This window comes from Coenobita brevimanus, chromosome 7 (genome assembly GCF_032717465.1).
Source record: "Coenobita brevimanus isolate Jiangsu-jjx chromosome 7, ASM3271746v2, whole genome shotgun sequence".
Lineage (NCBI taxonomy): Eukaryota > Metazoa > Arthropoda > Malacostraca > Decapoda > Coenobitidae > Coenobita > Coenobita brevimanus.
Window position 1 is genome coordinate 6,195,542 of NC_136960.1, and position 15,702 is coordinate 6,211,243.

Sequence of the window (15,702 nt, forward strand, 5' to 3'; positions counted from 1 at the left end):
AGGGTGCTCTCATAACCCGAATTATATTGTGTGGAGAAAGCAAGAATAAATTACAAAGGAAATTTAGGAAACTGTTACCTCTCCTGACTTTGAGAGGGCTTTCCCTTCATGCTCTGGGATCTTTGTATGCAGCATGTGTTTAGGAGTGTAATGCTGTATGGTAGTGAGACCTGGGCAGTAAAGAGGATATTCATAGGCTCAAATTTACAGAAATGGCAACGATTAGACGGATGTGTAGTGTGTACTTGGATGCATGGCCTGGGGCAATTAAGGTTTACGACTGAAGAGTTGAGAGGAAGGATGGAACTGGAGTGTAATGGTGCTGTGGCAAAGAGGGGCAAACTGAAATGGTTTGGGCATGTGAAGAGTACGGAGGATAACAACTGGGTGTGGAAAGTGAGAAGTGTGTATGTCAGGGGGAGGGCTGCGAGAGGCAGACCATAAAAAACCTGGGACATGGTCAAAGAGTGTCACCCCAAGGATAAGAGACTGAACAGAGAGGCTGACAGATGCATGAAATGTTGGAGCCTTTATAATGATATGATACAAAATTATCGTATTGAAGGACTTAAATTAATACAATACTCCATATATAGAAAACAAGCAGAGACAGTTCTATTGTGTATGGAGATGTCCCTAATGACCACTTCCAGGGAAGAAACTTCCAAACTGCAAAATAAGCAACATTAATGCAAAAATATTACAACTTCCCCTCTAACACTAGTATGTATAAAATTATCACATATTGGGATCGTAACCTTCAGTGAAAGCCCTGTATGGATGAGTTATCAGGTAAAAACACTTAGACAGTAGTTCAGCTCTCTCTTAGAATTCTATATCGTGAAAAATATGTTCTCAACCTCTTTATTACTTTATAAAAAAAAGTAAGCCCCTTTATTACAGTTTTTAATATTGTGGCTTTCTATTACGGTAATCCCACTTTGGCTCTTATAAAAATATTTTCAATTCAAGTATGTATGCATTAAAAAATTAGCTTAAATGATTGTACAGTACTTACAATAATGTTCAGTCAGGTAATTTATTCAGTGATTTAATACAGTGTTGGTTATCAACACCTACATTATATCACTGCTCTACCAGTTCAGCCAGATGTGAAATTTATTGGGATTATTGTATACATAGATCTAAAACTATAATGATTATATATATATATATATTTTTGTACACAAAAAATTGCAGATTGTTAACTTTTTAGAATTAAAATATAAAATTACAAAATACACAATAACAACTTTAAACTGTAACAGTAAAAATATGTTTACTGCACTGTACATGTACAAAAAAAAAGCAGCTTTTCATATGCAATATTTGGTTATCATGCACTTCAAAAAGTTGACACACAACTGACTACTGACTCTTAGCTGTGTAACTGTGGTCCATAACCGAGTGCAAGTATTATACATTTTTACAAAATGAGTTGGATTGTCAGCATATATTTATAGTCTAATTCTAGTTATGTTCAGTACTGACAATGCATTTTCATTTTATTATTATTATTTTTTTTTAATGTACTGTAACCATAATACTTGCATTTATAAGTTACATTATTCCTGGTACTGAATATAAAGGAATAAAAATTATTTAACAATACCTGTAATATAAACATCCCAGAGTCAACTGAAGGAAAACTTTCTTGGCACAGCTAATCTTTGTTAACAAAATTGAGGTTCAAGCCATAAGATAATGATACAAATTCAGGGTTCTGTATCACAAATGACTAATTTAGATTTCTGAACCATTTGGTAAGCTATGCTTCCAATGTTTTGTTTTTATAAATAATTTAGTGCCTGCAGTGTTACATCTACCAGCATATTAACATGCACTACCTGCAGTGAACTGTGATAAGTTATGGATTCTTATTTTCATCCACTTTCCAGCATACAGGCTTACAGTATCCACCTTGCTTATAATTTATCTCTTCTTTGCCTATCAGCTTCAATATTATGCTAGTTGTGTTTGTTGTTGTTGTTGCTGTTATTGTTATTGCTTAAGCCCTCTCAATCACAGGTAACAATCTGTGTCTGTGGGGCTGTCTTACAAGTACAAAGCTGTACACAAGCTGTGTAGGGATCTGGCACCCTCTTGTGGTACACAGCACCTCACCAGGGTTGGACCAGGGCCCTTTCCCATGGCCAGATACAGGGAAATACAGTATGAAGATGTATGGCTCATAGTTGAAACTGCAGCTGCTTCACTCTATCAAAAGTGCACAGCACCACTACAGGTTGGGTCCTCGTCAGCACCAGTACCATACTACGCTAGTAAAACTCCCTTTCTCCCTGCATTCTGTAATTCTAAACGTTAAGTGTAAGCTTCTCGTCCTCTTCATGACTTTGATTTCTTATTATAGTATTTTTCTGATGACACAGTTTTATATTTTATTTACCTTAATAAAAATCTCTTGGACTGAAAAAGTTAATGAAGGTTAAATATAGCCTCTCAAGTCTGAAAAGTCTCTCTTAGCTAAATAAAAATGACGACAGAATGAGTATGATAAAAAGACTTCACTAACTGGATCCCTTTCCTGTAATTCCTCTTGGAACCCATTTACTATATGTATTTTTTTTTACTCTTGTAAACACACTTAATTATACACAGCTTAGACAGTTCTCAATGAAATATTTGACAAAAATTGCTTGTAACATTTCCACTGTGAAAGTTGTCCCAAACTATATTGCAAATGAAGGAGTCTTAAGTAAGCCAGAATATAATGATCATGACCTGCAACATATATCTCCTTAGCACAGTATATTTTGTGCTACCACATATAAGCACTTACAGCAACACCCTGTTATACACTACATCCTACTCTCTCTATTTACACATACACTACTAGCTGCTGCCTTCAGTTTGTACTATACCAGTCAACCCACCTCATCTAACTTATTTTCGTTTATAAAAATTTTGCACCATGCGTACAGCTTGGTATTATTTCCTGCACAAAATCAAACTGTCTTCTTTGCTATAGCTGCAATCACGTTAAAACAATATGAACAAATCTATCCAGTTATGGCAATAACTTTTCACATCAATGCAGATAAGCTACAAAGCCATGTTACAGCTGAAATCGAATTTGTAGCGTGAACATTGTTCTTCAGCTGCAGTGGAGGGGCTAATGCATTGCCAATGGAAATGCTTGTACTATGTCCTCATTCATCCATAGAACTATTGCAGTTCACATATACTTCAAATTACAAATAAATTTCCTATTAGTATCAATATGGTTCAGAATTCCAAATTCTCATATATAATGTCATATTTGTATGCTTTCCACTAACACTGAACATACTATAACAGTAAATGCAGTTTACTGAAGTCTAAAAATATAATTTATCATACTTGTTTCCTATGCATTGACAAAAAACTGTACAGTATTGTACTTAAACTACAGCAAAAGTCATTAAAACATAATACAAATATAGTATAAAAATTACAATGGCATTAATATAGTTTTTGATTAAACAATATAGCTACCAGTATAATATTAAAACTGTATTTCTGTATGTTTTGATTACACTGGTTTGCATACAAGATTCTGGTAGCATTTTCTCTGTACAGCAAATTATTACTGTATTACACGACCAATGAAGAATGAATGATGAATGAATTACATAACTGCCTTACAACCACCACCTGTACAATAATATCCATTCATCAGGAGGCCACTGGCAGCTCTGCTTCACTAACTATTAACTCTGAACATGATGACATGTGCTTTATTTAATTCTTGTTACCTTCAGGCCTTATTTTTTATTTTTTTATTATTATTATTTTTTTTTTTTGAGAGACCATCTGTAATGACTGGGTTGGAAACAGTCTCCAATAACCCTTCATAACCTCCTGTATCACCTTAGACTGAATAAAATTATCTGAAGGTAACAACAATTATAAAATACATACAGTATATGTCATCAAACTGAAGGGTTAAAAAATATTTATTCAGAATGAGAGTTTTAAAAAACTACTGTAAACAAATCCTACATTTATGTGAAAATGTTGTAAACAAATCCTACATTTATGTGAAAATGTTTATAAAAAATTCACTGAAACATTAAGGAACAAAACCTATTTCTTGCTTTGAAAGTGCTCACAGATTTGGGAACAAAACTCAGATACAAGCACTCCTCAGTGTATGTTTCTGTGAACTGCAACTTTTTGTATAAGGTACTGTTCAACTTTTACCATACAGTGAACTGTGGGAAACTGAGAGACATGATTCAAGGGTTGTAGTAGACTTTGAATATGCAATTTTGTCATTTACTGTGTGGTGTTTATAAAACAAAAAGATTCATAAAATGGCAACATACAAGGAGTACTTACTGTATGCTAGTGTCTTGAGTGGGCACCTGTATACAAGCAAGTCAGGTATTTTAATGTTTCAGTGTTGCAGTATCCACACTAAATGCCAACAAGAATGATATCAGTGCTTAAGGTGAGATGCAAGGCTTCTTGTAAACAAGTAACTACACGAGTCAGGAAGCAGGAGGTGACTTCGAGGCATCAGATGGTATGGATGACCCTTGCTGTGTCTCTTGGTTCTCCTTCAAGCTTAGGCTGTAGGTAACCTTCTTAGCTGTGAACCTGGAAAGGAGAAAAGTAATATAGAAGTAGCTAGGCATGCACATGATTATGATGACAAAAGTTATATGTAATGCACTGCACTAATTTAGAGGTCTTTAGCTGGAGTGAGTACAGGTACACAAATAAGGACTGTATGAGTTTGAGGTAGGGAAGCTTGATGGCAGAGGAAAAGGTGACAAGGCAGTGATCTATTTAATGCTAGCCCCTCCATGATTAAGGGACTGATCTATTAAAAAATGTTGTTACTGCAAAACAGCAGTCTGCAATCTGATGCCCTTCCTGTTAACAATCACTGGCTCCTGGGTGGGACTGAACATCTGACCCTTCAGCTGACAACCTGCACTCTAAACTCCTATGCCAATGTGACTTTGGCAAAAGCTTTGCCATTGCACTTGACATCTCAAAGGCTTTCGATCGAGTCTGGCATAAATCTTTAATTTCCAAACTGCCCTCCTACGGTTTCTATCCTTCTATCTGTGCCTTCATCGCTAGCTTCCTCTCTGGTCGTTCTATAGCCGCTGTTGTAGATGGCCATCGTTCTTCTCCTAGATCTATCAACAGTGGTGTTCCTCAGGGCTCTGTCCTATCACCAACTCTCTTCCCTTTATTCATCAATGATCTTCTAAGCTGTACATCTAACCCTATCCATTCATACGCTGATGACTCCACCCTTCACCTTTCCATTCGGTTCCCACAACGCCCATCTCAACAGTTACTTCAACAAACAAGGGATGAGGCTATGGCACACCTAATGTCTGACTTGGCTCGTATCTCTGACTGGGGTAAAAATATGGTTGTTTTTAATGCATCTTAAGGCCCATCCAGACGATCGAGCAATGCCCGCGGGCACAAGCGAGCAGTTTGCCTGTTGACGGGCTCACCGCTTGTGCCCGCGGGCAAATGTGTAAATTGCCACGGGCAATTTACGCATTTGCCCGCGGGCACAAGCGGTGAGCCCGTCAACAGGCAAACTGCTCGCTTGTGCCCGCGGGCATTGCTCGATCGTCTGGACGGGACTTAAGACACAGTTCTTACACCTATCAACCCGACAAAATCTTCCACAGGTATACCCACTAATGTTTAATAAGCTTAATCCTGCATCATCCTTGAACATGCTTGGGGTTTCATTTACTCGGGACTTGTCTTGGAAAGATCATATTACATCTCTTGTAAAATCTGCTTCCAAGAGATTGGGTGTGCTAAGCCGACTCCGCTCTTTCTTTACCCCTGCACAATTGTTGACTCTATACATGGGTTTTATCCACCCCTGTGTGGAGTACAACTCTCATGTGTGGGGAGGCTCCCCACATACAGCTCTTCTCAATAGGGTGGAGTCAAAGGCTTTTCGTCTCATTAACTCTCCTCCTCTTACTGACTCCCTTCAACCTCTGTCTCTTCGCCACACTGTTGCATCTTTATCTCTTTTCTATCGCTAGTTTAATGGTCACTGCTCCTCTGAACTGTCTGCTTGCATTCCTCCACCTCTACGACGGGCGCGTAGCACCCGTCTGGCAGCAAACTCTCATCCCTTTTTTGTCCAACTCTCTAATGCAAGAGTTAACCGTTACTCCCAATCTTTCATTTATGCAGCAGGTCAGTTCTGGAACTGTCTCCCTCTGTCTGTATTTCCTGCTGCCTATGACCTCCAGTCTTTCAAACGCAGTGTGTCCAGGTATCTCAAAATGATTGGATCTTGAATTTGGCTCTCTATTGTATTTTGTTTTTCTTTTGGAGGGAACTGTTACTGCGGGCTCATGGCCTTTGGTTCCTTCTTCTTCGCATTATATATTTAAAAAAAAAAAAAAAAAAAAAAAAAAAAAAAGTTAAGATAATATATATCTATCTATTGCCAGACGCTTTAATCCCATACGGGGTGGCCACAAACAAATTGCCTCCACGTCACCGTCCCCCACCATTTCACTGCCCTGCTCCCAATTCACACCCCTCTCTCTCATATACCTCTCCACTCCATCCCTCTATCTCATCCTTGGCCTTCCCCTCCCTCTCTCCCCCTCCTCCTCACTCACATACACTCTCCTTGTCAGTTGCTCACTCTCCATCCTCTTCACGTGGCCAAATCACCTCAGTGTGTTTCTCCTAATGCTTCCTATCACATCCACATCCACACCACAACGCTCCTTCTTTATTTGTCAATCTGTCTCACCATGTGACTCCACAGGCTCCTCTCAAATAACTCATTTCCACTGCTCTCACTCTTGACTTATGTCCTTCCAACAAGAGTGAGAGCAGTGGAAATGAGTTATTTGAGAGGAGCCTGTAGAGTCACATGGAGAGATAATACACCTTTATTAATTAATACAAAATCTGGCTAAAAATAAAAAATAGGCTCATGATCAGTAATCCTAATACTGCTCTAACAATCCCTGCTGGTGGTTCATACAAGTCAGAATTTTTTTTTTTAAAATATGGTATCAGTATTCACTTTTTCTTCAATCTGAACTATGATGGTATTGGCATGCCAAGAGAAGATGGAGGGCTTCTGGTGAAACTTTAATAACTTACATCTGTTGATGGATGGATGTATTATCAAGTAATCAATCAAATGTTAGCAAGCTCTTCTTAAGATATCTCCATACTGTGGTTGGCCATGATACAGCTGATGCTTTCTATGATTGCATATTAATCCATGTGGTAAACCCAGCTAATTACTTCCCAATAGCTGCTACACATTTGAGAAAAAAAATTTCATCATCACCATCTTCATCTCTTTTCTATCGCTACGTCAATGGTCACTGCTCCTCTGAACTGTCTGCTTGCATCCTTCCACCTCTACAATGGGCGAGTTGCACCCGTCTAGCAACAAACTCTCATCCCTTTTCCGTCCAATTCTCTAATGCAAAAGTTAACCATTACTCCCAGTCCTTCATTTATGCAACTGGTCAACTCTGGAACTGTCTCCCTCTGTCTGTATTTCCTACTTCCTATGATCTCCAGTCTTTTAAACGCAGTGTGTCCAGGCATCTCATACTGAACTGATCTTGAATTTGTCTCTCTCTCTCTCTCTCTCTCTCTCTTTTTTTTTTTTTTCTAAGGAACAGTTTGTGGGCTCCTGGCCTTTGGTTCCTTCTTCCTTGCATTAAAAAAAAAAAAAAAAAAAAAAAAAAAATCATCATCATCATCATCACCCGGACCTCCTTTCCCACTCTAGGGCAGAGTGAGGAGTTGCAACGTCAAGACAGCCTAAGTCTGCCCAATTCAATAGGCCATGCTTCCATTCACTCACCATTCTAGCCCACCGAGTCTTGGTTCCATCAGATTGGCCAAAAAAATTTCACCACTTCTGTAGCATCACATACACCTAACTGACAGAGTCAATCCAGATGCTGTCATGTTAAAATGGGGTGCCAGATCACTGGTTATAGGCTTCTCCATACAAAATTCGTCCAGCCAGCTCGGTCTTTTGTCAGTCCCTTAGCCTCACCAACTTCCATACCTCTCTTCCTCACACACACATCCACCATATCCAGCCACCTTCTTCCTAGCCTACCCCACCTCCTCCCTCCTTCAGACTTGCTCATATACACCTTTTTCACTATTCTATTGTCATTCATTCTCTCCACATGACCAAACAATCTCAGTACACTCTCTTCGATTCTGGTATCCACAGACTTCCTCACTCTGCATCTTTCACAAACTACATTATTCCATATCCTATCCACTCCCTGTCCTCCACATACATTCCTCAACAGTCCCATCACTACTCTTACTCCTGACTTTTCATTTTCATGACACACCATAGTTTCACATCCATATGTTAAAGATGGCACTAACACTCTTTCATGTAAGCCTCGTGCAGCTGCAACACTCAAGCCTCTGTTTTTTATCAAGGTCTTCACAGCACCAGCTACTTTTCTTCCTTGTGTCAGTCAACTTTCCACTTGTTTTGCAAATTTGCCTCTCTTTTCTATCACCGTACCCAGGTACTAGAACTCGCACCAATTCCAGTCTCTCTCCATTCACTGTAACATCACGTCTCTCTCCATTCATTGTAACATTATACTAAGAGTCTCCTCTCTCAATAACCATCACTTTACTCTTTTCTACATTAACTCTTAAAGCACGACGCTCACAGACATCTACAAAACGCTGCACTAGTCTCCCAAGCTCTTGTCCGGTATTTGCTAATAGCACTGCATCATCAGCGTACAACAAATTCGAGATATTCCATCCATCACCAATCTCATCCCTCTTTCCATTACTTGTGTTTTTATTTCTCTCATCACCCCATCCATATATATACTGAACAAGAAATCTAAGATGTGTAATACGATCAGTAACAAATGAGTTCGGCTAGGATTATGACTCTGTTTACTTATGGCTAAATGTTCTGTACCTCAGAATAAGGATTATGTGGCTGTCTACCAACCTTGCAGCTTGGTAGTAACAGTATCCCTCAGGGATGATAGTAGCCAACAATGGAATTAGCATGTATCAAATGTGGCTAACTTCTTCAGTCTAGTGATATTGTTTTACCGACTTTTTATCTCCAGATGATTTTACTTAGGTCTGGGGATAAACGAAGGCTACGTCTAATCTCTCCATTTAAAAAATTCTTTCCAGAGCCAAATAAAACTGTTGCAGATGGCAAAAATTTAGTTAAAAATTTCACTGGACTGAAAAGGTTAAGTCGCTGTTCAGGATGACATAGTTTTCGTTTTTGAAGGCTCAAACATAATTGCATTCGTCGGCCTTGGTCACCTAATGACGGCTCTCCATGTTGCACGATCTACTGCAGCCTCCCTGTTCAGTCCCTTAACTCTGAGGTCACAATGACCTTGTCTCACTTCTTTCTCAGTCTACCCCTCACAACCCCATCCCCAATATTAACACTTCTCACCTTCTGCACCCAATTATCATCCCCCATCCTCTCCACATGCCCAAACCACCTCAATCTACCTCTCCTCATAACAACACCAATACATTCTAGTCTCATCCTACCTCTCAACTCTTCCATTGTAAAGCCAGCCCCTCCAGGTCTTGCATGCAGGGACGCTCTACACATCACCTAATCATTGTCATTTCTGTACATCTGAGCCTGCAAATATCCTCCTCCTTTACTGCCCAGGTCTCACTTCCATACAGCATTACACTCCTAACACATGCTGCATACAAAGACCCCTTAGCACGTATGAAGAGTCTTCTCAATGTCAGGAGAGGCAATGGCTCCCTGAACTTCTTCCAACCACTTCTCACCCTAGCCACAGAACTAGCTCCAGCCCCACCTCCAACACACGTCTCCCAAATAACAAAACTCTTCCACATATTCAAGAGATGCACCAGCAAGTTCAATCCTTTCACGCCTGACAATCTCCGCCTGCTTTCCCCGACTTACCGCACACACAAAATCAGCATTATCTCGCAGTCTACCTCTGTTACCACTATATCTCTTGTGTACCCATTTATCACAAACACTGCACAAGATGGAATTACTTCCCACACCCTTGTGGCAAACTACACATGGCCACTCTTCCTCGTCTTTGACAATACTGCCACCAACCCTAGCTATAATCACTTCTGTTTTATCTGCATTTACTCTTAAGCCCTTGTGTCCCATACCATCTATCTACTTCCTAAATCTTTCCTCTGCCTCCCTTTTGTTCTCTGCTATCAACACCAAATCATCAGCATACAACATCTCCCACGGGAGTTCATTTCTGAAGTCACGTGAGAGGGCTTCAAGTACCATGATAAACAACATGGGACTCAAAACCGATTCCTGATTAACACCAATGTTCACGGAGAACTCATCACTCAAATCCCCACTCACTCTTACCTAGGTGCAAGCACCCACATACATAGCCATAACCACCCTAACCAGCCACTCCTCCAAGCCAAGCTTTCTCATTGCCCACATCACCACCTCTCTAGGGACTCTGTCAAAGGCCTTTTCCAAATCAACAAACAAAACACAGATCCCTTTACTTCCCAGTACATTTTTCCTGAAGCTGTTGAACAATGAATATGGCATCAGTGGTCCCCTTGCCTGGCATAAACCCAAACTGCATCTCATCAATATTCACTCTTTCTCTAATCATACCTTCTACAACTCTCTCCATTACTTTCATTATCTGATCTAAAAGCTTTATACCACTATAATTTCCTATTTCCAGGGCATCACCCTTCCATTTATACACATTTACAATTACACTCTTCAACCAATCATCTGGGACAACACACACATATATAATCATATTTATCAGGTCAGTGACTAACCTCACCCCTATATTTCCTGAGGCCTTCAACATTTTGGCAGTCAACCCAGACACACCTGCTGCCTCCCCTACCTGCATCATGCCAATTGCCTCACTCACAGTAGCAGCATCAATCAAAGGCCAAGGGCCAAACACTGGATCTGCTGGCTCCAAACCTTCCCTGTCCCAGTCAAACTTCTCATTCAACTTCCGGCTATAATGCTCTCTCCATGCAACTTTAGTATCCCCACTGTTCACCACTACCCTTCCTTCATCATTCTTCACACACTGCTCACTTATAATATCCTGAATATCCCTCTCCATCTGATTTGCCACCTTAAATATCATATTTTTCCTTTCCCCATGATTTAGGTTATCAAGTAAAAGTCTCTGTGACTCAGACTTCACACTGCATACCTCTCTTCTAGTCCTACGCTTGGCAGCTAAGTATTCCTCCTTTTTACCACCCTTCTTCCATTCCTGGAAAAGCATTCTTTTCTCCCTAACTCAGCTTCTACACCCTCATCAAACCACCAAGTTACTTTATGTCTTGGTGGGCCTCTTTTCCAACAGCGTATTACATCAGTAACTCGCAAGAGGTTGTTCGTGAGGGCTCTGTACTGTTCATTAACGCCTCTGTCTACGGCCCCCTGTTCAGCCACCACTCTCCTCATCTTGCTATAGAAGGCATCCCATACTACTTGGTTTTCCAGCTTCCATACTTTCCTCCTAGGTACATAAGTCCTTTTTCATCACTCGTTCTTTAAGCACCATATCACAAATCAATAGTTTGTGCTGCTGCACACACTCCTCACTTCCTAAAACTGTAACATCCCTCACTAACCTCCTATCAGCCCTCCTAACCAGAAAATAATCTATCTGACTGCTATTTCCCCCCGACTCATACGTAATTAACCTACTCTCTCTTTTCATAAAATGTGTGTTGCACACAACTATGTTCATTGCCTCCCCAAACTCGAGTATCCATTCCCGTTCTACATTTATCACTATGATGATAAATTATATCATCACTCTAGTATTACTCACCGAGAACAAGAATTGTCAAAAACAAGTGTGTACACTCCTGGCTGCTTGGCCAGTAATCTTCCTCGTATGGTGGAGCCTTGAGCTGATGCCACTCTGGTGGTGGGGATCAACACTCGCTGCTTACTCTCTGGTGAGCCTCCTTCCTCTGCCCCTTCCTCCTTTGGTGAAGTACTATCAGCAGGAGGCTGATGTAACACAGCAAACGAAACACTCTGACAACAAAGATTGATTTTATATGCTGGGACTGCCGTGAGTCACTGCTGTATATTGTACACTGTTCGGTGCATATTCACTAAATACTGTAATCAGTCATTACAACTGGGGGTGCAGCTAAATCTTGAGTCTAACCTTGGGCTCAGAGATGAAGTTCCAGTGAAGTGATACTCCAGCAGGCAAATCCACCGGTACCAACACTCGTGTACCTGCACCCACCCACACCTAGAAACAACATTGATATTATCAATGTTCACATATCACATACACACAGAGGAAATGATGTTAAGTAGTGACAAAGCAATACAACACAGCATAATACATTATGGAGCTACCTTTGTACTTTAGTATCAAGCTACTGGTAACTCTTATTTATAAGCATATTATGCCTAATATTGCTAGAGTATTGTAAGTGTCACTGCTACAATGAATCAAGCTCATCAGTTATCTTTATTCATAACCATTATTCTTATACATCACAAAATACTGCACCTGCAGAGGAGGATTACTGAAAATACTGACAGCAGATGTTGTGGGATATAATATTTATAAAACAAATTTATGAAGACTGCACAAGATGAACACCAGAGTAAGAGTAGATAAAAAATGTCAGGGAAATAAATAGCATTTGTACTGCTATTAACGCTAGTACTCTACCAGAAGATAACTCTAGCACTGGGTACAGGAAAAGAATAGTGAGGGCCTTGTCACTCTGGGCTTAATGACTGGACTGAGTAGCCAAGTCATCGGCCCACACTCTCCTGATGGAGATATACAGGACTGGATGATGGCTGAATGAATACAAAAAACGACTGATAATACTTGGTTCAGCTTACTTCTGAATTAGTGGGTGGGTCAGCAGCAAGCATGGCCGGAGTGAGGACATCCAGTGTGGCACGAGTTTCACTCAGATAACCACTGCTGGTGGGAGACCCACTGCTGGGACTGGAAGACAGTCTGGAGCTTTGAAGTTCATCATCAGAGATCACAGCATATTCATCATCATCAGGTTGACCAGAGGTAATGGGAACGGGGCTGCTGGTTGTGGTCAATGAGAGATCTACCTTAGCTCCCTTGTCTGTATTGAAAAAGAAATGGAAACTTTACCCCACTTAATCCTGTATAGTGAATTCAAGGCATCTGAAAAAGCCGGTTCAAATGTCATTATATTATTCTACTCTATCCATACAAAACCAGGGGTTTAAATGTGATACCAAATACCTGTACCACAGTCTCTTAGTATCTGAGTTACCATACCTGTAACTATACAAATGCCGATGTGCAACATATATATACATACTGATTACAGTCCCAGGCACATTAGTGCATTCGTGAGTGATGTGAATGGATGAATTTTTTTAACAAATAGACGAACAACTCAAAACACAATACAGTGTGCTGTTTTACATGAGTTCAAAAAATTTATTCATCATCCAATTCTGTGTTGCCCCACGAGGTGAACTGCAGCCCAGGGCTAGGCAAGTTGGTCCTGACATTTAGGATAAGAGTGACCAGCCTCGCTCATCCCTGAGTGGCATGACGCGAGCAACAAACCCCAACCACTCCTTGGATATAAACCTGCCCAAGCTCAGTCCAACTGGAGTGCCTTAATTACCCACTAAACCACGCACCATAAGTCAAAACATGAAAGGTACTTGGGCAGTGATATAGACAGGAACCACCTAGTGGTCAAAGTAATAAAAAATGACATTCTAAGTTTAGTTGCTGTTGCTGCTGTTACTTAATCCTGGTCTACCTTGCTATGTAAATCTGTTGACAACTGGTAAACAACTGCACAGGACCAGTGACCACTTGCAGTAGACAGGGCCTCCCTAGGGCCAGACTAGTATCCTTCCCGTGGTGAAGTGCAGGGAAATATGAGAGGGTTTGGCTCCTGGGTGGATGCTGCAGCTGTTTTACTCCATTCAGGGTGCATAGCACCACCAAGTGTAGGCTCTTCATCAGCACCACAAGTATGGTGATATAATTATGACAATGCCTAGTTCCCAGAGCACCAAGTTGGTTACCCTATGTACTTCAGAATAAAATATTAAAAGCATTAGGTATTAACCCTTAACTCCTGAAAGACGGGTGTCCGCATATGCTGTCCAAGGGGACTAGGGCCAAAAAGACGAGTGTTTGCACATGCTGTCCCCCCACACCCACCCCACTCACCCCATCCCCCTACCACCACACCCACCCCCCACCTTCCCACCCCCAAAACCCCACAGCCCCCTAACTCCCTCCACAGTCCCCTCATCCCTCCCTACCACCCCTAACCCCCAACCTCCCCAGCCCCAATCCCCCATCACCCACCCTCCCATGACCCAACTATCCCCCCAGCCCCCCCACTCCCCAACAATCCCCCCACCACTCCCACTGCCTATCCCCCACCCCCTTCCCTCCACCACCTACCCCCACCACCCCCAACCCCCTACCCACTACTGTACAATACTCCCAAACACCCCATGCACAAGACACCATACAACAAATAAAAGAACTCAACACTCAGATAAACAATGAAATATTAGAACAGCAAACACTAAATTGGAATAATTATCTCCAAACACTTGCTCACAAAACAAACACCAGCAAACTACACAAAATACTGAACAGCATCACACTCTCCAACAGCAGCACTACACAATCACACGCTGCCATCACAGCAACAGACACCATACCTTCAAAGAAACAACAAGCAAACACTCTCATCAATCACTTTTCACAAGTCAGCCATCTAAACCCCCATCGCGACGATCGACATGTCATCCTACACAAGAGACAGTTCCCCACAGACCCAGACTTTGCACCTTTCACTTACAACCAGGCGAAGCACATCATTAGTGTAAAGCTAGGTGTTTTAGGGTCGGCTTCCCGTCCCACTAACGTCTAATGTGCGGCTGGGTTCTTTCTCTAAACCGGAGCTTAGACAAATGAGAGAGGTAGGACACAAAAACTCAAGGCAACATCCTTACATGTGTAGTGCTAAATTCTAGTGGAATGGGCGGATGTCACAAGTACAGGTATACTGGACAATTATAATTCTAAGGCCTAGATATGGGGTGTTAGTATCGTGCTGGATACTACTCAGGACAAGATCGGGTAAGGTGAATAGCACTTAGGGCAGAGAGGTTATGCACTATTATTGTAGGAAAGTCTAGGTTCTGTGTACTGGTGGAGGTGGTGGCACTGTTTCACTGCAGGTAGGCTAACGGGTTTGTTGGTCGGGTCGTTAATTATTACTTTTGCACTGGGGTATCCGTATGATCTTAGTGTGAGACGGTGTCACCATCTGGTAGCGTGTCCACTGAGGCGCGATGTCTCTGGGGAGTATAGGTAGCTGGGATTTGGGCCTGGTGTAGGATGAATGAGAGATGATTTAGGGCAGGGGCGGGAGTGTGATTTTGCGGCGAGGTAGGTGGGGTGGGAGTGTGTGTGTATCGAGTGGGTGAGCGGGAGAGGCGGCCGGAGCGTGTGATGGTTGTTTTAAGAGTGGGTGTGGGCGGTGATGTGGGTGTGCGGCGTCGGCGTGTGTGAGAGATGTGCGAGGACGGCTGTGGGGGGGTAGGAGTGGGGGTGGCGGCACGGGGTGTGAAGTGGGGTGTAGGCCTAGTGGGTGGTGGTGTAG

The 15,702-nt window shown here is 41.6% G+C and overlaps 1 protein-coding gene across 2 annotated transcripts in view; it reads right to left on the reverse strand.

Annotated features, from left to right (window-relative positions):
- Positions 1–852: 852 nt before the first annotated feature.
- The window catches only part of LOC145404411 (uncharacterized), a 104,071-nt gene continuing 89,221 nt past the window's right edge, over positions 853–15,702 (reverse strand). For both annotated transcript variants that reach the window (XM_080275934.1, XM_080275929.1), the window contains 4 exons: positions 12,911–13,152; positions 12,210–12,299; positions 11,862–12,073; positions 853–4,602 (listed from right to left, as the gene is read on the reverse strand). In XM_080275934.1, coding sequence (XP_080132060.1) covers positions 4,494–4,602; positions 11,862–12,073; positions 12,210–12,299; positions 12,911–13,152 — 653 coding nt within the window. In that variant the 3' untranslated portion in view covers positions 853–4,493. The remainder of the gene's footprint in view (positions 4,603–11,861; positions 12,074–12,209; positions 12,300–12,910; positions 13,153–15,702) is intronic.